Genomic DNA, 22099 nt, shown 5'->3' on the forward strand with positions numbered 1-22099 from the left:
TCCAGTGTGGTAAGAAAGACTTCATGTCATCAATCAACTATGCTCCAGAGCAGTAATGATTCCCAAATGGAAAAGGGTATGAGATGTGCACAGGGTTGGCGAGGATTTTGTTGCTGTCTCACATAGACTAGGAGCACATAAGCAGTTGAGACTGCATTGGTGTCCTGATAAGCATCATTTTGCACTGGATTTCTTGCCAGTGAATGTAGGTGCTAATTAAAGTATGCAACCTTTTTTTTTTTTCAGGTTAAACCACTAAATGTTAATTTTAGTGTTTAACAAGTTCATAGCTAAAAGATGCAGAAAGACTGAATAGTCTCTTGAAGAAATCAATAGTTGATTTTTTATGGCAGGGAGGACTGAGTCTTGCTAGATATTTCAGCAAAGTACATTAATAGTAAGTATTAAATATAACATACAAGGATGGCATTCACATTATTGACTTGTGTCGTCATAAAAGTACAAAGGAAGGCCTCTTAAAAAAATAATCGAGTGAGTTGCACAGTCAGTTTCATCAAACTCCTGAAGAGTGGAAATTGCATTTTTTCTTCTGGTTTTAAGAGAACTTCTTCATGAAGTGCAGTTTCAGGTACGCGATGGTGAAGAATATTAGTGACATGCAGGCAAGTGCCAGGTGGTTCTGCCACAGGCCCCAGGTACTCGCATCGATGCCTTGACTTTTCAGGTAGTCTTCTCCAGTACACACTCTGCAGATAAACACACATGCATTTATAGACTTTGTCAGTTTGAATTACCTAGGAAGATCCCTAGAAGCTGCAGTGTGATTTAATGTGTACAGCAGGTCAGGCGAACACCAGCTATGTTACTGTTTTATTTTCTATCTGTAAATTTGTTTGTCTTGTAGCTCCAGTTTCCTGTAGGAAGCTGAGATGGATTTTGTGAGGTTGTAAAATTGTAGTGTGTGTGAATGTCTTTCAGTAAATGCAGTTTGAAGAAAAGGGAAGAAGCATACTGTCAGATATTTCTAGTCTTATAAATACTAAATATGACAATGGGCAGAATGCGTATTCTATGCAGGCAGAATGCGTGTTCTATGCAGGCAGAATGCAAAAACCCAGTCAAAACTTCATTTTCTCTAAAAAACTCACAGATTCTGCTGGTCATCAGTGTGTATCTCTGATACTCAGACTAATATTTTAGGACTTCTGAAGTTACTCATGGTGGGATTCATTTCAATGAATCAAAATACTTACATCTGGTCCGTTTGTGGATAGCTATTGTTGCTGCTTAAAACTGTGATGTTAATGCTGCCGCAGAAGTTCAGACCCTTCAATTCATTGATTTCTAAAGCCTTTTAAAATAAAGGAAACAATGACAACAGAAATCAGTAGGCAAAGGAATGATACATTATCAAGATGAGGTATAAAATTTATTCTAAAAATGTGATGGTATCACTACTATGTTGGCCAAATTTCTATTTTTTAAGGTGAGCAGCACGGTTCTTTTAAGAAAGGAATGTATGCAGCCCAGACCCTGCTAAGCATGCACAACAGCAGGCTTTACCACCTCCCCTAGGCTAGACTATTTCTGCAGGGGCATAGTAAAGCCCAAATTTCTCTGCAAAACATCACCCTAGCTATATTCTCAAAAATTAGGAAAAAATCTTTAGCTTGACAAGTTTTTGTCAAGATGGAAAAGAGAGAGTGATGGAAAAGAGAAGAATTTAATTTAATTTCTTTTTTTTAGTGATAACATTGTTCTTTACTTTGTATCATTTTTGTCCAGCTGCATTGCACTGGGTGTAGTTGTTCAGTTGCTCCCTCATATGAGGTGTTTCTAAGTTACAGAAATGAGCTCTTCTAGACAGCAGTGGGCGCTGGTTGATGAGAAGCCTTTCTTGTTTCAAGATCCTGCACTACGTTCCGAGGTTGCTGTACTTAATTAGTTTCGTTTTGCTCATTAGACCATAAAGTTTGAAGTTTTCTTTATCACAAAAGATACTCCTTTCTATCGAGCCTTTTCCAAATCTGCACACAGGAAAATACAACACTTACTGTCATTCCATATCGAGGGATGCTGAAGTATTTGAGCCAGGAGAGCCAGGACAGGACACTTGTGAGATTGACCAGCAACCCAGAGAAAAGCTAGAGACAAGAATTACAAAAAAGCCACAACAACAACAAAAAAGCAAATTACAAATTACATGCTGTTATCATGTGTTCTTCTCTAGCTCTTGACTCTGCTTCTTCAGATATAAATGAGTGGGAAAGCCTTTCTAAAGAAAAAAAAAATGTTCCAGTGGAAGAACAAGGGAGAGGGAAGGAATCAGTTGTGTTACCCAGCTTTGAGCCATAACCCCAGGTCCTTCTCCCGAAATAGGTTAACAGGGAATGCTTTTACCCTGTGCATTAAAACCCTCTGCTTCCTGGCAGGGGGTCCCACATGGGATCGCATGAACTGTCTGCTGCCCCTCAGGTGTGCACCGGGTTTTGCCTGTGTGCCCTGAGTCTGAGGCAATGTGAATGCTGTCTGTGAGTTCGGGGCTGCCTCATTGTTTATGGTGCCTGTCTCCCAGCTGGAGCTGTTTGTGTGTTGTCTGGTTCTGACATGCCCAGTGGTGGGCTCTGCAGCTGAGAAGCACAGCTGGAGTAGTGGTCTCAGAGAGCAGGAGGCTGCAGGTCATGTTCTCAGCCAGACACACTTGTCTTTTGCAAAGCTAAGGGCGAAAGAAAAAAATGTAGCTATAGGTGGCTTTTCTCCTTTCAAGGCAGTTTGCTGACTGCCAGAGCCACACCGAAGAGGGCGGAGGAGCCACTCTCCCGCCCCCTCACACCCAAACCCCCAGCCACCCCACCCCACCCCCCGGTTCTTTTTTGTTCAAAGGACGAATCAGAATATTCAACCCCACAGCATCAGAATACTCAAATCAGACAAATCAGGATATGCAACATGCTCGACCCCAACAGTCTTTTTGCAGAATTCAGCTGAACTCTGAGCTAGTAGGATTTCTACATTTCAGCATTTCTAGGATTTCAGGATTCAGTCTAGAAAACTGAATAATGCTACTCACAATCATAAAAACAAATGTGATAGTCATGAGTAGGTTTGCTACAGCGAGCACGCTCTGTCCTGCTGCAATGGCTAGTGCCATAGAAGTGGCTGTGTAGGACACCATCATAAGGGTAAACATCATTGTAAAGAAGGCTTCTACTGTTGGTTTCAAACCTTAAAGATGAGAACAAGAAGGGTTTCAGTATGATCCTGCCAAAAGCTCTACCATAAGCTGAACACTATCCTGAATTCCGTAGTGTGTACTGCCTACACACTACCCTTTGTCTGGCAGCATGGGCTACATCACCAAGACCCAAGACTGCCGTGGTGCTTGTGACAGCCCGTGTGTATGCCCTGACAGTGGAGGACAGGAGGAATAACTAGTAACACTAGAGATGGCAGAACGGGTAGGAGTTAAAAGTATTGTACTCCACACATCCAAAGTGATGGCTTCACTGTGGCTTCAAGTTGTCTATCAAAGAAGAAATTTCTAGTGCAATTCCATGAGCGGCAGTTGTACAGCATTTCACTGGTTTCCAGCAGAGAGCTCTCCTAAAGGACCTAGGAGACTTATGGTGACTGTGGATTTGGTAGCAAGGTATATCTCACTCCAGTTTCACAGTCCTAGAGCCTCTTGCTGATGCAGCCTTTTTTCCTGTTCCTTAGGGAAAAAATCTCAGACCAAAGCCCACTGTGATTATTTTTAAGTCTTGCTTGTACTTTCAAGCTTTTGGGACATCCCAAAAGGATGTCATCATCTGAAACCTTACTCTAGGAAAATGGTCTGCTGTGGACATATTTTGAGGATGACATTCAAATGTGTTGTTCTAGGGTTGTAAAAGCTGGTGCCAGCAACTTTCAAAGTCTGCTCACTAACCAGAAGGCATCTCACCAAAAATAACAATTTGATACTAATTCACACAATATTAAGATCTTAAACGAAAAATTTTTCTTTTAGGTGTTCTGGCAGGGGTTGGAAAAGTATCTTGTAATAGTCATCAGACATTTAAGATGGCCATAGATGAAAAGGAATAGAACAAACCCATGCAATAATGGTCACGTCATGCTTCCTTCTAGGGACAGGGGACATGAGATGTCACAGATTCTGTGTTGAATGCTTAAATCTTTGAAAGTGTTTCTTTTCTGTAGAAAACCACATGGTGTGCTAAAAGCAACTGGCAGTAACCACTGCCATGCCAATGTAGTGCTTTACCCTACATAAATATGTACGTGTACATACACATCTATAAAACACATGTTCCACGTTGATTTACTGAGGGGGGTTGGGAGTTGCAGTGTGACCATAGGAGACCATACTTGCCTAACATGAAGTAAACTATACAGGTGAAGATGATGCTTGGTAGAGTCCTTATGGGTATTAAATCAGCCATTAGCTTTGCGATGAAATACGCAGACGTTCTGTAGTACCCACTGATATATTCATGCCTGGAACACAGAGATATGTACAGCATATGGCAAATGTAAATCACTAAAAATCAGTATGGTTATTTAGACAAATGAATTCTAGCTCAAACTGGAAAAAAATCTGTAATGCAATGCAAATGTCTGTAATGCAAATGTCCAGTAAGCCAGACACTGAACGTGGATACTTGTGCATATGGTTTTTAGTAAATATATATTGTGCTATCAAAACAGAAAGGGTAAAGTTTAAATAATTTTCATTTTTTATACAATGTAATATGCATAGCTTTAAAGAATCCAGTTAAATAGTATTTATTGCCCTCACTAGCAAGTCACAAATTTATTAATCAATACCAAAATTGAATATTCAGGGAGGTTTTTTTTCCCTACTCTGTCAGTAATTTTAAACTCAGCTATTTGTGATCACAGCTACTGTTTGGGGGATTTCCAGACAACTCACAGGTTAAAAGAGCGCATTTGCAATGAGCACCATCAGTGAAATAAATTGAAAACTCTCCACTTGGTGTACATAAATGACAATTAGCCACAGTAGGGCAGACAAACTTGCTTTATAACAGTAGTGCCTGATAACCTTTTGTATGCTTTACTTACATAAATATCTTTTTTTCCTGAACGAAGAGTTCAATAGCTGAGATGCTGCTGAAACACTGGTTGGTGGTCAGAAAGAACATTGCACCCACTCTACAAAAAGCAAACCAGCAAGCTGTTATTAAAAATGTTATGTAAATGTAGTGTTTCCACTCCTGCGTATGTAAATCCAACTGTAGCGCCTGAAGTTTAGCAGTCTGTGACCTCTCATCCCAAATTCCACGGGAGAAAGCTTGGCTACAAGTCTGAGTCTGTAACAAGCCTGAATTACAATGGTACAGTTAGTATTTGCTTTTGGCATGCAAGAATAGTAAGTTCTCTGATGCAGTTTTTTTACCTTATTTCCTGACACATTAAAAGTTCTCAGATTGTGAGACATTTGTCTGATTGCAAACTGTGAGGTACTGAGTAAGCAACATGAGAAGTAGTTTTCACTTTTTCCACTGAAATTTAAGGCACTTCATACCCAATTTGAAACTGGGCCATTTTTAGGTAAATGCCATATAAGTAGTGTTTCAGGACTAACAGCCTAGAGGTTTCATAGTTGCAAAATCATGTGTCAGGTCATGTATATACAGCTGTCAAAATGATACATAGACCAGAATAATTTGAAAATCTAGCTTTAGGTGCACCTTCTGACTTACTGCTGGTAAATTCAAGTGTGTGTATATAGAAACAGACACAAGATTAAAGCTTTCGTTTCCTAGGTTTATGTAGCCAAGTCTGCATATTTTAATCTTTGTTCTTTTCATCTTGGAAAAATCTTTGTAGAAAATAAGTTGAAGTGCCGCCATGCTGAATTAAACCTTTTTAATATGATGTCTGCTCTTCAGCATTTTTAGCAGCCTGACTGGCACTGAAAAGTGTCATCCTACAGAAGCATCATCACTCATTTCATTTAGACTGCTTGTCCAGCTTCCAGCATGGCAGGGCAGAGCTGCATCCCCCTCTCAGTTCTGCAGGGACCAAGGAAAATCCTCACTTCGGAGTCACTAACACAGGTTTGGCCTTACTTACTGATTTGAAGAGAAGCATTTGCTTTAAAGAGGTAGAGCTTTAAATCGAATTTTTGAACATCCATTACTCAAACTGACTAACCTGTTCTGTAGTCCAGTGGAGTCCTCTTTAAGTCCAAAGAAAAGGGCACCTACAACCAGTCCCAGAAAAGCCGTAACACACACCTAAATGGAAAAAAAAAGAAAAGAAGAGGAAAAGTGTCATTCTCATTGCTTCAAAACTTCAGTAAGTTTTTTTTAAATATGTAGCAGGCGAGTGCAGATTGACAAGAAGTATTTTCAGAAAGGACAAAAGCTGCCCAAGCTGGGAGGGGGGTCGATGGGGTGTTAGCAACCTGCAGCTCTGCAGTTCTGTGAGTCTCGAGCCATGACATCCTCCGAGAGGTGTCTGAGATACAGTAACTCCCCAGTGCCACCTGCTTGTGGCAGTGGCCAGCTGCTGCTGCCTCATGTGGTCAAGGCAGTGGGACAAAGAGACAGGAGGGAAGTATGGAAGCTTCAGCTGCTGCTCACTCTGCCGTGGTGATACTGGCAGGAGGCACAATCCTGCAGTGATATCATGGCTTTTCTGTGACCTCCTGTGGGGCCAGATCTTGAGGATCTGCTCCACGAATGCTGGTAGGATGCTAATACTAGCAATGGGAGGATGAGGATAGCAGAGGCTTGGTGGGGCAGGTTAGAAAGAGGGATCCCCAGCATCACACGGACCTCACCCAAACTCCTTTCCCCAAGCACTGTTTCAGCCATTCTTAGATGGTGTGATTAAATTAATTAATTTGATTGCAACATTTCTCCTCTTTTGTTACTGATAATCTCCACCATTCATTCTCCTTTGGACAGAAAGTGACTCCCCATCTGCTGTCAGTGGCAAGGGTCACTTCAGTTCCAGGGCTGACCACAGCTCTGCAATGGAGTGCTTCTGTGGGGATTTCTCTGCAGCCATCTCAAGGCTACTTTGAGCTGGGCAATCAGTCTTTCCTGACTGCCAGGCTGAGGATGACATTTTATTTTCATGCCCCACAAGGTCTAATTGCTGGGCTCTATCACACATCTTATTCTTGAGACTTTTTTTAACAAGGTACTACGACTGGGCTGTAGATGTGCTGATATTTGCAGTCTGTAACACAATTTAAATAGCAAAGATAACACTTGGCTCAGGGATGAAGACTGAAGTGTGTGCATCACACTTTTAAAACGCTAAACGCAAATGACAAAAATCACAAGAAAACTGATGGTATCAGGCAGTTCTGTCATCTTTAAGCCCAAGCAATGCATGAGTCTTAACACCATAAACCCCTTGATCCATGGTACCCTATTGCTAAGATCCTGCCGAAAGGAGCAAATGTCAGGGATAATTCAGGTCCTAAGCCAATTGCAGTGGAAAGCAGGGATCATTTCAAGACCAATTTGGAGCAGATTAATGAAAAAAAGGCTTAACAGGCCGTGTACCACTAAAAGAATGCTGGTCAAATCCATCCCTAATGAGGGTGGGGAGATAGAAAAGATTGTGAGAAACAAGTCAGGACCATTAACCTGGGGGTATTAGGAGATCCTTGAGAGCCTAATTCTTGTCACAAGGTCAAGCTTTTACAAAGCAATTATTAAAGATCTCCATAGTATCAACATACAGACACACACACATATATCAAAGCCTTTTAACCTTGGGGATTCTGGACTCATTTCCCCTCCACATTGGCCATTTTTTCACTCATTATAAAAGCCATGATAAAGATAATTTATACCCCTGGATCCAGACCAATTTTTCTGTTGTCTCCTCTAGAATTGCTGAGAACTTTGAGTTTTGCTGCTGCTGTGACTGCAGTTTGGCCCATGAATTACAGGATTCCTGAGGATTAGTCATTCTGCAGCCAGACATTCTTTATTTCTGAAGGCAACGTACAGCTTTGAAGAAGTCAACACTTTTGGTGTTGATTCTCCTGAAAAAGCAGCACTAACAGGGCCAGTCATGTAGAACATGCTTATCTTTCGTGGTGGGTGTTAGACCCCATTGTGGGTCCTCGTCACATCTTATCCAGAAGACATCACTGCCAATATGGACAGCCAAATGACCAAACAGCACGCACATTACGAGACTGTGAAAATATTTTTGCGCTTGAGCCAACTGCCAGCACTTCATTTTGTACTGAAGGTTAATTAGGTACGCTAGTGTAGTCTGTTAACTTTTCCTGGCAGGGGAAAAGATTGGAGGCCAAACCCCACAGTGCCAAGCCTGGACAATTAGAGTCAAGTTTGAAGAATATTCATGAGCAAATACAAGAAACTACTTGGAACATAAGGTGCTCCTGGCCAGGAGCAGTAGAATACCCTACTGGAAAAGATCTTGCCTCCTAAAGTCTTTCAGTAGTCCAAAATTAATTACTGAACAGTCCTGCATGCTTCTCATTTGGGAGCATTGAGGACACCTAGGGAATCAGATTCCCAGACCTTGAACACACTTTCTTCAGATGCTTTCTACAGTCAAAATATCAAGAGGCAAAACTATCCCAGTGACTCATCTAATAATAGAGGAGTCAAATAAATTCAACATATACCACAAAACAACAGATACAAATAGCGTTACCTGAGCTATGGAAGCTTGAGGGTTTCGTATCATATTTTTAAACGTGCGCCTGGACACCCATTTCAGCTGATGAAGGAAGGAATTGGCATATGTGATTTGTCGGAAAACTGATTTGGTTTTCTTTTTATTTCCCAAAGAAATATTCTCTAATTGTGCTTTTGTTTCTCGGTAGTACGTAGAGCTGGAGTATTTTTCTGCGAAGTGCTCGGCCAAGGTATATTCAGTGCGTTCTTCAGTGTTCTCTGCTGAAAAGATTAAAAAGAAACATGACCGTGCCTGTAAGGGATGGGAAGGTTGTTTAGGAGTTAGGCCAGGGAAGTTTTGTTGGGATGGGAGAGTTACTAATGAACCAGAAGAATTAATATGCACATGTAGTTTCAGTGATTCATTGCCCTCATAGCATGCAGTTCAAAAGAGTTTGTGTAAGACCAAACCTCTGTGCTTGTCTGTGCAACCTGACCACAGGCAGCAGCTTCACAGCAGACTCACTAGGTAAACCCTTGTCTGCCCATGAAGCTTCAACATGACAACAATATAGCTTTTAATCAAAAAGTGACTTTAACACCCGCTTCTCGCCCCTCAAGGTTTCTGTAAATGATCTGTTTCACAGATCCAATGAGATAACCCTAGACTTTCCAGACTTTTAAATCCAGGTAATCCTGCATGTGTCTACTTTAGTCATGAAGAAATTTCAGCTGAACCTCCATTTTTTCTTAACTATAGTCCAACGTGCTTTTTCCAACAACATCTATTACCAGGTATAATATTTTTCAGATCCTGAAAAATGCATTTGGTAAAACAGTTGCTTTTTTGGTAAAGATATAGTGAAACTTTGTGTTTGAGTACACAGTATATTCACAACTTCATGTCCCTTTTCAGTCCTGGGAAAAGAGAGTATGCTATTAATGAGTGGCAGCAGAAAAGGATGAAAAAGCATGCTACTGAACATAGGCAAGATCTGATTTTTTAGTTTGGGGATAATTTCTGCCTTACCACAGCTTCAGGGAAGCATCAAGTGAACACTGGTCCCCTACCTCTACGCTCTCTTCCCACCTGGCTCAGAGGAAGGAAAACAGTAATTTCCTAACAGATTAACCATTCCATTGGTTAATGGAATACAAGTCATAATTGCATCAAATTGTGCCCATAACTGGTTTATCATCTCTGCTTCTGCAGGACTTCAGTTGGTTTGCCTTGAAGATGAAAACTCTTTCTCTGTGTTGAGAGTTACCAAAATAGTTTCTTACACTCCCAGACATTATAATTTCAATACGGGAAAATATTCTTGCACCTTTAACATCTCATTATTTGAATGTGACACAAAAGCATGCAGGTCAGTTTATGGATAGCAGTGACAAATTACTAAATACCTATTTATGAGAGGCAAACTATTCTTGCATAGGCAGGAATGTTTTATATAGTAGAGCTGCATGTGAATTTGGTACTTACTACAGGTTGTGCTAATTATTTTCCACACATAAACAAAAAGGATTTAGGAATTGCATGTTTAAAGCAACATGGATCAGCAGTGCATGACACTTATGCATACAAACAGACATACACTGTACAACAAAGTTATTGGTTGGTTGACACCTGAGAATGTTGTGTTGGACACCTCCTGGCAAAATACATGTTGTGATAATTTGACTCAGCTCTGCATTTCATACCTTTGTTAATCTCATCAGTCTTGTTCATTGCCACAGCGGTGGAGTCTCCATTGATGACATCCAGGAAAAAGTCAGCAGGGTTGTTGTACGGCTCGCACTGGTACCCTGTGGTGACAGCAGTGCAAGCCCTGAGTGATGGTTGTGTGACTGGACAAAGGTTGTCAAGAACACAGCTACACGCTGTGCCCACTGAGCTGCCCACTGTACCATGGGCAGGGTAGGATTCAAAAGGTCTGTGCTTTCCCAAGGAATGAATGGCACTGCCAGGCAGCTCCATCAGTAAAAGCAAGGTGACAGCTGGCAATGTGCCTTCCCAGCCCTAGCGTGGGCTTTGTCTAGTTAAGATGCACCCAGGAACAGTTCTTTAGAGGCCAGCCCTATCATCCAAACCTACATGTGGGTAAAGAGGAGAAAGTCCCAGAGAAATGCTTAGCCTATTAAAACCCTGGGCTTGCTAATACATGCTGTGGCCAACTCTGACCCACAGCTATTGGCATTTTATTCAAGTTAGTGCACACTAAGGGTGTTGCTGCAAAAGTTGTGCTCACCAAGGGACTGGAAGTACCCAATGGCATGCTGGGCTGGCCCATGGTACAGCACTCTCCCTGCAGCCAGCAGTGTCAAGTTGTCAAACAGTCGGAATATGGAGTACCGAGGCTGGTGGATGGAGAAGATTATCGTTTTTCCTTGTTTTGACATCCTAAATGTGAAGAACAACACAGGTGTTAGCTTTACAAGTCAATTCAGCCTTTAGATAAAAGAATTCAAAAGTTCAGTTAAGCCTTGGTGAAGTTTGATTAACTTGTCATGCCAGAGAGGGGAGGAAGAAGGAAAAAAAAAGACAAAGAAAATATTCAAATCATATTTATAGTGTCCATCTGAGAAAAGAATTCTCACTTTGGAGAGAGAGAATTCATACAGCCTTTTTCCTACCCCCTTTGCAGACTTGGCTCGCTGGTAAACAATTACATGTCTGATTTCCCTATTTCCTCATTCTAACTGTAATTTAAGTAAAATACGACCCAAGCGTAGCAGAGAGGAGTGTTGAAAACAGGAGGCTGTTTCCTAGGCCATCACCTTTTCAGCAGCAGTAGAACAGCATTAGCAGTGCTGGCATCAAGTCCAGTAGTTGGCTCATCCAAAAACAAGATGGCAGGATCCGTGATGATCTCCATCCCAATATTGGTCCTTTTCCGCTCTCCTCCGGACACCCCACGAGTGAACTGGGTGCCAACCTGCCACAAAACAAGAAACTTGTCTCATTTGGCCTGATGACAAATCCTTGAGTGAACAGTATCCTACCCACACAGCACTATTTGGGAAGAGTTGTAAGAAATTTTGGCCCTACTCTCTGGAATAGATGTACATGTTTTCTCACACATAGGCTATTTATTAATGTTAGTACTACTTGAGGTGTTCTCTTTTTCTCCAAACACAGACTACCTTTCCCTTTCCCTGCAATGTAGTAGCACAGGGCAGCATCAGTGCAGTCTGTACAGATCCCCATAGAAAAAGTGTTATTAATTATTGTATTACTGAAACAGATTGTTGAAATTAGCCTTTTTTTAATCTGCCATGTTGAGCCATTTGGCTCATTAAATAAATCACTTAATATTTACTCATGGTTCAAGCACCATATTTACATGCCTTACCTTGGAATCTGCCACTTTGCTCAAACCCAGTTCCTTGATGATCTGATTCACTCGTTCTTTTTTTTCCTGTTCCTTCACTGACTTTGGCAAGCGAAGTGCTGCTGAGAACGTCAGATTTTCTCTTACAGTCAGGGTTCCCATCACCACATCATCCTTCATTAAAAAAAAAAAAGATACTTGGAGGTTGCTTAGAAACTTCTATTTGTTCCTCTGAGAACTGCATTTATCTATGTTTTGTGCTGTTCTTGCATGCAGAGGGACAGTAGCAATGGCCAGAGCGTGTGATAAGGTGTATCTTCAATGCCTGTGTCATAGCAGTGTTGATTCCGTGCACGTAATTGTATTTGACTCAATTCATAAAGCAACGTAATATAGGAACATCCTTCATCATGCATGATATCAAAATCCATAAATAGCAAAGTAATTAAAAACTATCCCTTTTGTCTTCTTACCTTATGCAGTTTTTTGGAGATGTTGAGGGAGAGACTGAAGGGCTGAAGGGACTTAAGGAGCAGCTACATCTCAGGTCATTATCAGAGTGTGTTTGTTAAGGCAGCCCCAGCCTACCAGGGGAGCAGGGAGAAAAGAAGGAAGGAAAACACAGGTTGTGTCCATGTGGGTGAAGATGAAGGGTGAAGGTGTTCCAAACTTGTTTCAGCAAAGGAGGAAGGACGGTAGGTTTTTTAGATATTATCTGCTTGTCTCTTGCAAGGGAATCTGTTAGATTTGGGAGTTCAGAGTGACGTGTGTTTTGAGATACCCCCTTTCTGTAACATGCTGACCATGCTTTTACAATTTTCATAGAAGCACCTCTTCAGGCCTTGATAGATTTGCAAGCCTGCTGCTGAGCACGAGGAGTGGGGAGGGGAAAGAAATTAAAAATGTGGTTTTCCTTCTTTTGTCCATCTTCCCAGCCCACCCTGGCAGAACAAAGGTTTTCTTAGAACGGGAGTTAGTGACATTGTTACTGGGCAAGTGGAGGTGCCAGGTGCATATTACCAGAAAACATCATACTTGGAAAATACTCCGTGCATATTGATAGCCTACAGCTGTTCCCCCAAATGGAGAACAAGAAGGGATCCAGATCGAAAGCATCTGCTCCCATAAGCTGTAAAGCAACTCAAATACAAAGCACAGTATTTTTCCCAGCAAGGGTAGATGTGTAGAGAGTTGCTACAGCAACAGCCCTGCTTCTTGGATCACAGCAAAGTACACTTGGAACACAGCAGCAACTTTTTACAATAGAATCCATACAGTGATCAAAATTGCCTACCTGTACTACGTACCCAGAGGTACATTTAAAGTTGGCAGGCTGAGGAGCTCCATTGATCAAAATGTCACCAGAAAGCCCATGGGGATCCTTCCTTGCAGCCAAAATGTCAAGTAGCCTAGAGGAAAAGTTAGTTACTTTGTCAGATGAGCATGCAGGAGGTAAAGATCCCTGAGTCACAAGCCCAGTTCATGGAACAAACAGCTACATGAAAGCATACCACGTTAAACATTTGCAATTTAGAAAATCCCCAGCAACTTTGAAGGACTGAGTTGGTTTTTTTCCTGGTTTCCTAAGGAAATGAGATCTGTGCAATTTTATGTCCATTTTTTCAAGAAATTGAGCTTTGCTTTGCTGATAACACTATCTTTATGCATCATTCTAAGTCTGGACTAAAGCTGAATTTCATCTTTGTCATATAACCTGACTGTCTTTTTTGAATTCAAGTATTGCTCAGAAACAGGTGAGATTTGCACAGACCTAAAATAAAAGCATGATCTTTCTCTGAAAGTATTGTCCATAACTGCTAAATATGTGCAGTTTCATTTTCTCTTTGGTATAATCTCTGTGTAGGACAAAGGGGGCACTTACGAAGATTTACCACTGCCAGTGGGTCCCAAAATTGCATTCAGTCCAGGTCTCATGATGCCACTGTAAGACAAAACAGATTTACAAAATAAATAGAGTGCATTTCCCTCTTTTACTGTTTCAACTGGTAGGCTGTGTAACTTATCTGCACAACTACCTTCTGCATCCCATTAATTTTGGAATTAATGAAGCTGCCTGATCACTAGCAAGATTTATGATCAGTCCAACTCCACTTTAATTTTTATTCCTAATTCAAGAAGAACCAGTCTTCATATAATGAAGACAATACAGAAACATGAGTAAAATGTAAAAAAACCTGTACATATATTTTTACCCCATGGATCTCTGCAAGTGAAGCACACACTTGCTTTAACCATATTCAGTTCTAAAGGTATTATTCTCTTTAACAGAGAGAATAATGGTCCCTGTAGGCAGAACATACTAGGGATTTGTCTTTACTTAAACTGCAGTTGACAGTTTCTCTGTATCTGACATTAAGCCACACGAAACTCAAAAGCCAGATAGAAAATGTTCCAAATGACCAATGTCAGTCAGCTGAGTTACCACATCATATGGCTCTTGAGGATGTTAGGAAAGACTAGGAGCTCATGTTTAGGAGGTGTGGAAATTGCACAGACAAAGAGCAGAACAGACAGAGCTACACAAAAGGGTGAATATTTACGACAGAAATTGAAGTTAGGGAGCTGAAAGTCACAGGTGACTTGGAATGGCATATTGTATAAGCACTTGCCACTTAGTTTAACTACTGAACTGTGAATGGGCAAACTTTATGCATCGATTATTGAACAAAGGCCATAATGACACAATTCCTTTACTACAGTAGTGCTCAATGTTGGGGGAAAAAAAACAAACAACCCAACAAAAAGACACCAACCACCCAGAAAACTATGCATCTCTTTAAAATTAACATAACCCTTGCTTATATTACTGTCTTACACATTATAAGTAAACTTCCCAAGATTAACCTTTCCAAAGGCCACCTTAGGGTGGGAGACACAACCATCGAGGACAGGCTGTTGGTATCTCGGTTAAACACTACAGCCCAGTGGGAGAACTGCCAAGTACTGCAGAATGATCAGAGCTGGCTGGTGTGGCCCTGTGCCGATAGCAGCCAGGAGGGCTGTACCCCTAGGGCCCAGGGAAATGATGCCCAGCAGCATGAGCTTTCTGATGTACAGGCTCAGCACTAGAGACTGAGGACCACTGGAGCCTAGCAGGAAGCTTAAGCACAGCTGATAGCAGACATGAACATATAATTTTTCTAAATCTTGGTCAAATATTGTATATTGTGCTCAGTGATGTGAGTGGACTCAGCTGTCCAGACAGAAAAAAAAAAATACACATACTCTAAAGAGATATTTAAATACATACTTGACATCTCTCAAAACTTCTTTAGTGGCTGTTTTTTGACAGCACAGGAACCCAGTCTTCATCTTCACACGGTAGCAGATGTTGTGGAAAGTGAGCACGCTCCCTGCTCTGCCAGCTAAGTCTGGCGAGGACGGCCTTCTGCTGGGGATGCCATTTGTATTCGAGTCTGACATCTGAATGCACAGGTGCGGCTGGTCTTCTGCCATCCTTCCTCTGGAAATGGAAAAACAGGTAGGGTAAAATTTGATTAGGTATGGAGAGGAAAGATGTGTCTTTTGGGTCCACTGTTCACCACTGAACCTATGGTGGGCCTTGCAGATGTCCATCTAGATCTCTCTCTTTTGGATAACAGTTTGGGTCCTGTGGGGTCAGACCTCGATATGACATGGAGCTGATGAGGAGCTGGGTCTGCCCTATTGCTTCACACCTCATGCAGTGTTAGGGTGCTAGAACAGTCTCCCTCCACCCTGATGGTCTGGTGTGGTGGCTTGACCTTGCCAGGCCACCAGATGCCCACCCAGCTGCCCTCTCAGGTGAATGTCTGTTCAGGCACCTGGACCACCCTCTCCCACTCTTTCCTCACTGTCCTTGGTGTCTGTACAGCTGTTTCTCTCGTATTTTCCAGCATCAATGACGTGCTCAGCTTTGCCAGCAGTGGGTCCGCTGGCACCAGCTGGAAGTGGCCGTGTCTGGCGAAGGGCAACCCCATGTTCTTTCTCACAGAGGCCTCCCCCTACAACACCCTCCCTGCGGCAGCACCTGGCCACAGGCACCACATATCTGTTCTCCAGATATGAGGAAGTAGGTACGTCTCACAGTGGCACTAGCACAACATTATGCCCTTTCTGGAGGGCTGCCCCTGGCAGAAAGGCCTGTACTTAAACTGCACCCTTGTTGGAAACCACAGGTACAACAGGTGACTCACCAAAAGATCTGCTCAAAACTACTGAGGTCCAAAAGGACCTGGTCTTCTGCCCCTCCTCTTTTTGAATGTGCTTAGAGTCAGCCCATTAGGTACTCTTTAAAATGGATAGTCTGAAAGTAAAGACATACTTCCCACCTCTAGTGCTCCAGTGCAATGTTAACAAAATCTAAAAATTGATGCGTTATTTTTTTAATCAAAATAATTTTGCCAAGGCTATAGGAACATGGGAGCTGACACTGCTGCCAAGTGATTACAAGTAATTATCTTCCTTGGATTTGATTTCCACACAAAATCTAGAACGCAGGTGTGGGATAATTAAAGTTATCTCACCTCCCTTATCAGCCAGGCTCCTGCCTGTGAGCCATCCATGTGCACCGTGGGGCATCTCTGGCTGTCCCCATGCATGAGGACCTTTGTCCCCTTTGTGCTTCCTAAGTAGCACAGCGTCATTCAGGTGAGAGGTAGGATCTGGCCTCTCTTCATATATCATGTTGACTCATCAGAGTCTAATTACTTTAATTGCCACTATAAGAAATGTTAGTACTGCACTAGTTAATGGAATTGAGAGGGTAGATGAGCAACTAGGAGCTCTGTACCTCAGTCCTGTACCTCAGCATAGTTACACTGCTTACAGCAAGAAAGAAGGCAAATCATGAGACCATTTCAGACATGCTGAATGAATTTGAGAGCAGTTAATAAAAAAAAGTTGTTTAATCTAACAGAGACATACGGTCACATAACAAACCAAGCCCTTATCTTGTCAGTTTGCTAAGGTTGCTTGGCAGACAGCTGAACTCAGCTGAACTCTCCTTTGTAGCTATCAACAGAGAACCCACTGGAAGCCCTACATTCAGCAGGAGGCCTATCTGCATGTAAAGGCTGGTTCATCTGTCTCTCAGTGATGCTACCCCAAATCTAGCCCAAGCTTGCCTCTTCTGAGAAAGCCACAGTCTTCTTGTGCTGGTCTTAATGTTTTAGTAACCAGTCATCTTGGCCCAGTGCAAAGAAACTGTGTTCCAAATAGTATTATAATGGGACTAGCTTTAGTATAAGCTAAAATGGATTTTGAGTAAATTGAACATCAATTAAATGTGCAACAATTAAAGTCGAGAGGCCTTTTACTGCCTGCACTCTACTTGTGCCAGAGAAGACTCACCTACCTGCAAGAGGGCAGCTAATTTCATAAGGGTATTTATAGAGTAGTTTCTGGGCTAATCTGGCTGGACATCGATCATTGCCATTTGAAAGGATGCTTTCTAAGGTAACTTAGATGCTTTCTAAGGTAACTTAGAGATGTGTGTTCAGAACTGCAGTGGAAACTTTTCACTTAAAGGCTCACCACGTGCTGAGCAGATGTTTGCTGAGCAAGGTGACAACCTCAGAGACAATAACACAGGTAGATATTACAAAGTCCCTTAGACTGCTGGATAACCAGGCAGCACAATGAGAGTGGAGAATTCTTCAAGAAACAGTGTGACTCTGACTTTGATATATCACTGTATCCATAAGGTATCTAGATCAGTATGTTGCTTGATCACATTTTTTTCTCAGCTTTACTCATGTAATATTATGAACAATCGGGGAAGAGTAAGGTGGAGTCTGACTTCAAGCATTATCAACAGAATAGTTAAATTCTTCTTTGTTTCATTTGGTTTTGTTGAGGTTTTTTCTGAAGACCAGTACAAAAGCCTAGCTCAGCATCTGCACTGAAATTTCAGAAATGCTTTTTAGAAAACAAATTTTTCTTTTAAGAATTAAACAGATTCAATCATCCAGACTGAACTAGGCAGGCAGACAGCAAGCACAGAATCAGAAACTGTTCTCATAAATACACGATCACACTACTTTCACAGTGTCATTCTTAAGAACAGAGAGTACGTCAAAGTCAAATTTCAAATTTAACTTACCAATCAAGTTATGAGATTGTACACATCTTTGCAAAGATGTGTGCAGAAGCTATATAAATAAAATACCTATGATAAGAATCACACCTGCCCATAGCAGACAGTCCCTCAATGGCTACTTAATAAAATTGTTGGCGGGAAACTTCCAGTTGAGGAAGGCTCAAGCCCACTGATTGCCCAAATCTGCCAAACTGTGTTTGGGAAGCCACTGGCTACTGGCAGCTCAGAGAAGAGACTGGATTCAGGTCTTGCTGGACCTCTGGTGTAAATTGGCACAGCCCTTTGTGTCTGCAGCGTGCTTGTGCTACTTGGAGGGACAGGGTGGGGTGCTGTAAGGGGAACACCTGGGAGGTAGATTTATCAAAGAAAACCAAATCTATTTCAGATGTTAGGTTAATAGTGAAAATATCATTTTACACTTCCAGAGCTTCTAAAATTTATTGGAGAAAGAAATTGCAGAATACTCATTCTCTCAAAGCTTGAGTGGTCACTTATGCTGTGTGAAACCTGTGTCAGCCGCTCTCTTCTCAAAGGTGCATAACCATTGCAAGGTCTCCATCCCAGCAGCTCCTGGGGATGGGAGAGTGAGAGAGCTCCAGACATGCTGGTGGGAAGGGGCCTGGGGAAGCCCCCTAACCCAGCTTCTCCCTCCGAGCCAGACTGTGACCAACACACGATCAGATCAGCTGTGGCTTTGCCTGGGTGATTTGTGGAAACCTCTGAGTGGTGATTTGGATCTCAGCTAACAGTGTACTCGAAGAAGATGAAGTGCTAACAGAAGAAATGATGCCCATGTGCTAAAATTAGGCATTTGATTTGCTTTTATTTTTTGGAGACCTGTTTTTCTCTGTGGGGTGAGGAGTTGCAGTGACATAACCAGTTTGGTATTTTACAAACCAACCTTTCTATTTCTAATCTAGCAATAAACTTCACCAGAAGAATACAGGGGCATGCCCCTTTACAGCTAATATAATTGTCAGCTGTTTGCAATTGCTCCTTAGGAATAGAATTTTTTAAATATTGCAATTTTTAATTGTTTAAAAAAATAATGCATTGTGTTTAATATGACATGCAGTCATTAAATATTTTAGTCACAAGATGTGCAGGAAAAAGAAACAATCATGATGACTGTTAATCAAATCAATTTCTATGCAAACTAAAATTCTCTGGATGAAGTTTCCTAGATTTCATTGCCAATGGCTTGCAAATATTTACTTTGGATGAGAAATGAGCAGTAGATTCAATGACAATATGTACTGCCTGCTGTATTCAGAAATATTTGTTAATATGATGTGTTTCATATCCTTATCATATCAACCCTGGGTATAATGCATTTTTTCATCAGCAAAATAAAAAATTTATGAACTCTGTGAATTTTACAAATTTAATTTCTTTTGCTGTATAGTTCTAAAATATTTTCATATTTGCCACTGATTTCAACATAATTTCAGTTCAACCTAATAGAAAATACTTTTCTTCAGAGATATTTAGTCTCGGAAAATTTTGTCAGGAGACAAAGCACGGGATCTAGAGATTTAACCTTTTATTAATGGCAAAATGAAACTACTTTATTTAAAATTACCACAAAATCTCTTTACCCATTGTTTTCATGCACAGAAAACGAAACTCTCAGTACAGTCACTTTCCTGTGTGTTCTTCTGAGACTTGTAAAGTACAGTCTCATTTTTCCTACATACACAAGGGACACTAAACAAAAACATTGACCAATAACAAAATGTACTAGAAAGTTCCATTGACTTAAACCCACTTGAACCACAACAATACCATACCTGGAGTCTTTCAAACAATTCCAGTAAACCTATTTGTATGCCTTAAGATATATTGTCTATATAAAAAGCCAAGAAACATTCATTCCTGCCAGTCTGCCTGCAAAGCTTTTGGCACGGGAGTGATTTGCAGTACAAATAGAAAAAAAAAACAATTCTAAAAAACAATACTGTAGGAGGGGTATTAAAATTATGAATAGCAAAATTCAGAAGTGCATTTTTTAAAATGCAGGCAGTTATTCAAAGTATTTTATCTCTATAGAGAATAAGCATTGAAATTACTTAGAGGAAGAGTTTTAGAGACACAAGCACCTTTCAGCAGAGTCTTCTAAAGCTGCCTCAAACCCTTCTTAAAAATAGCCCCTTTTCCTTTTTTCTGGATACTTGAACATGCCAGAGATGCCAGATGAACATTTAAGTATGCTATTATTTCTCTCATTTTTAATGGATATAAAGTTTAGTTTTGCACCCTGCAAGCTAAAACAGTACAGTATGTGCATTTTGGACTTTGGATACATATAAATTCACAGAAGTTGTAATTATACCTTTTTTCCCCTCTTTAATTGCATGCGTTTACAGCGGCATGGACTGGCCAGAGAATGGATGTGGGGATGCAAAGAGGGCAGCACAGCCTAGTACAGCCAGCCCAGGACCACAGAAGTCCTCTTTGTCGGGAACACGCGTAGGAAATTAAAACCATTTGAGTAAATAAGGATAATGCGATTCAGGCAATCTGTAAGTTAATTGCCAACCGACTTACTAGGGATTTGTAACCTACCACCTTCCATGAAAAGAGCCCTGTGTGTTCACTGGGGACCGAGCAAGCAGCGCGCTGTGCGTGCAGGCATTTCCAGGCGCGCTGTCGGCAGCGCGTTAATATGCATGAGGGGACCCCGAGTATGGCAGTTCCTGCAAAATATTCTAACTTTTCACCTTTTTCCTGGTTTTAGTTTAAGCCCTGGAGCTTTCCGCCACCCCCCATCTATAAAACATATTTTCATTGATTTCTTCCCTTCTCAATTAAAATCCCCTGAAACGCTGGGAGAAGGTAGGCAAGCGTTTCACTGTGTTTTCCTTGGCTGTTGGAGGAAAACAGCTGCTGAATATAATTCCATAGCGATGGCAGTGTAAGCAATTTGTGGGCGAGGAAGCAAACCACTACACCGAACTAAATCTGTCTCAATAAAAGGGCTGAACTGCTGCTATGGACTCACTTACCAGTAGCAAGTCTGGGTCAGTGCTGCAGGGCTGCTGAGGAGGCGGCAGAAGCGGTGGAAGGGACACAAGATCCAGGGAAGAGACGAGCGTGGTGTGTAGGAGCGCAGCCCCGACGGCTTGCTCAGCTCGCACAGCAGGGCAGTCCCACCCGTGTCATCACATGTGCTGCAGAACAGCTGGGAGCTGGGATCCCCGCGCTCCGTCACCCCGGGGAGTCTCCACCCTCTCCCTGCACGCTGGGGAAGCCAGAGGGCTTTGTCAGGAGGGCAGGGCCAAGGGCGAGCCTCAATTTCACCTTTCCTTCTTTCAGCTGTACAAGTCCTAAGCTGCGGCACAGCACTTCGTCGGGAGCTGGCCCAACCCAGCTGTGTAGGTAGCGCTGACCTTTGAATGAAGTAAAGCACCTCCACCTGCCCGAGGCTTGCAGCAGTGCCCGGGGCTGGTAGACCTGCCAGGGTGGGATGAATGCCAGCGTGGAATGTCGGAAAAGGCTCAGCTGGCTGCGAAGCCTTCTCCCCCAGTGTCCTGTGGATGGATACTATGTTTTCCTTCAGTTCCATATGCTTAACCAGAAGCCCCAGGGCCCTTTCCACAGTGCTGCTCTCCAGCCTCTCGCTCCCCAGTCTGCCTGCACATCCAGAGTTGCCCTGTCCAAGGTGCAGAATCCGGCACTTGTCTTTGTTAAACTTCAGGCAGTTTCTGATTGCCCAGCCCTCTGATTTATCAAGCTGTCTCTGGCAGACCCTGATGAGGTCTCCCCTCAGTCTTCTCTTCTCCAGGCTGAACAGACAAAGTGCCCTCAGCCGTTCCTCATACAGCTTCTCCTCTAAGCCCTTCACCATCCTTGTTGCCTTCCTTTGGCAAGGTATTAAGCCATTAGAGAGTGTCCAGACCTCATCAGGGTCTGCCAGTTCCTCACGAGTGGAAGCAGAGGGAGAGGCACCAATCTCTCCTCTTTTGTGACAAGTGACTCAAGGACTCAAGGAAAGGGTATATGAAGCTATGTCATGGGAACTTTAGGTTGGATGTTAGGAAATGATTCTTCACCCAGAGGGT

The 22099-nt window shown here is 42.1% G+C and overlaps 1 protein-coding gene across 2 annotated transcripts; it reads right to left on the reverse strand.

The window, feature by feature from the left end:
• Window positions 1–424: 424 nt before the first annotated feature.
• On the reverse strand, window positions 425–21294 carry ABCG2 (ATP binding cassette subfamily G member 2 (Junior blood group)). Of its 2 annotated transcripts, none has more exons than XM_051790731.1 (16): window positions 21044–21294; window positions 15210–15422; window positions 13821–13880; window positions 13233–13347; window positions 11960–12112; window positions 11385–11542; window positions 10856–11007; window positions 10308–10412; window positions 8641–8882; window positions 6142–6224; window positions 5047–5136; window positions 4334–4458; window positions 3032–3186; window positions 2016–2105; window positions 1215–1312; window positions 425–707 (listed from the first exon to the last, which is right to left on the reverse strand). In XM_051790731.1, exons 2-16 carry the CDS (start codon window positions 15413–15415, stop codon window positions 557–559), a joined length of 1983 nt encoding a protein of 660 aa, XP_051646691.1. In that variant the 5' UTR covers window positions 15416–15422; window positions 21044–21294; the 3' UTR covers window positions 425–556. The 2 variants fall into 2 exon arrangements, with proteins under 2 accessions (XP_051646691.1, XP_051646690.1); XM_051790730.1 differs by having other exon boundaries at window positions 8641–8885; window positions 21044–21293.
• Between the last annotated feature and the right edge of the window lie 805 nt (window positions 21295–22099).

Source organism: Manacus candei, unplaced genomic scaffold (genome assembly GCF_025592945.1).
Source record: "Manacus candei isolate 608988 ecotype Guabito, Panama unplaced genomic scaffold, ASM2559294v1 h1tg000028l, whole genome shotgun sequence".
Lineage (NCBI taxonomy): Eukaryota > Metazoa > Chordata > Aves > Passeriformes > Pipridae > Manacus > Manacus candei.

Bases quoted from the DNA above. Each gene is read 5' to 3' on its own strand.
- ABCG2 (XM_051790730.1), bottom strand. From the start codon at position 15,415: ATGGCAGAAGACCAGCCGCACCTGTGCATTCAGATGTCAGACTCGAAT. The intron at 13,348-13,820 runs GTAAGTGCCCCC...CTTTTCCTCTAG, and splicing joins ACTGGCAGTGGTAAATCTTC to GCTACTTGACATTTTGGCTG. The intron at 708-1,214 runs GTAAGTATTTTG...GTTTATCTGCAG, and splicing joins TATCCACAAACGGACCAGAT to AGTGTGTACTGGAGAAGACT.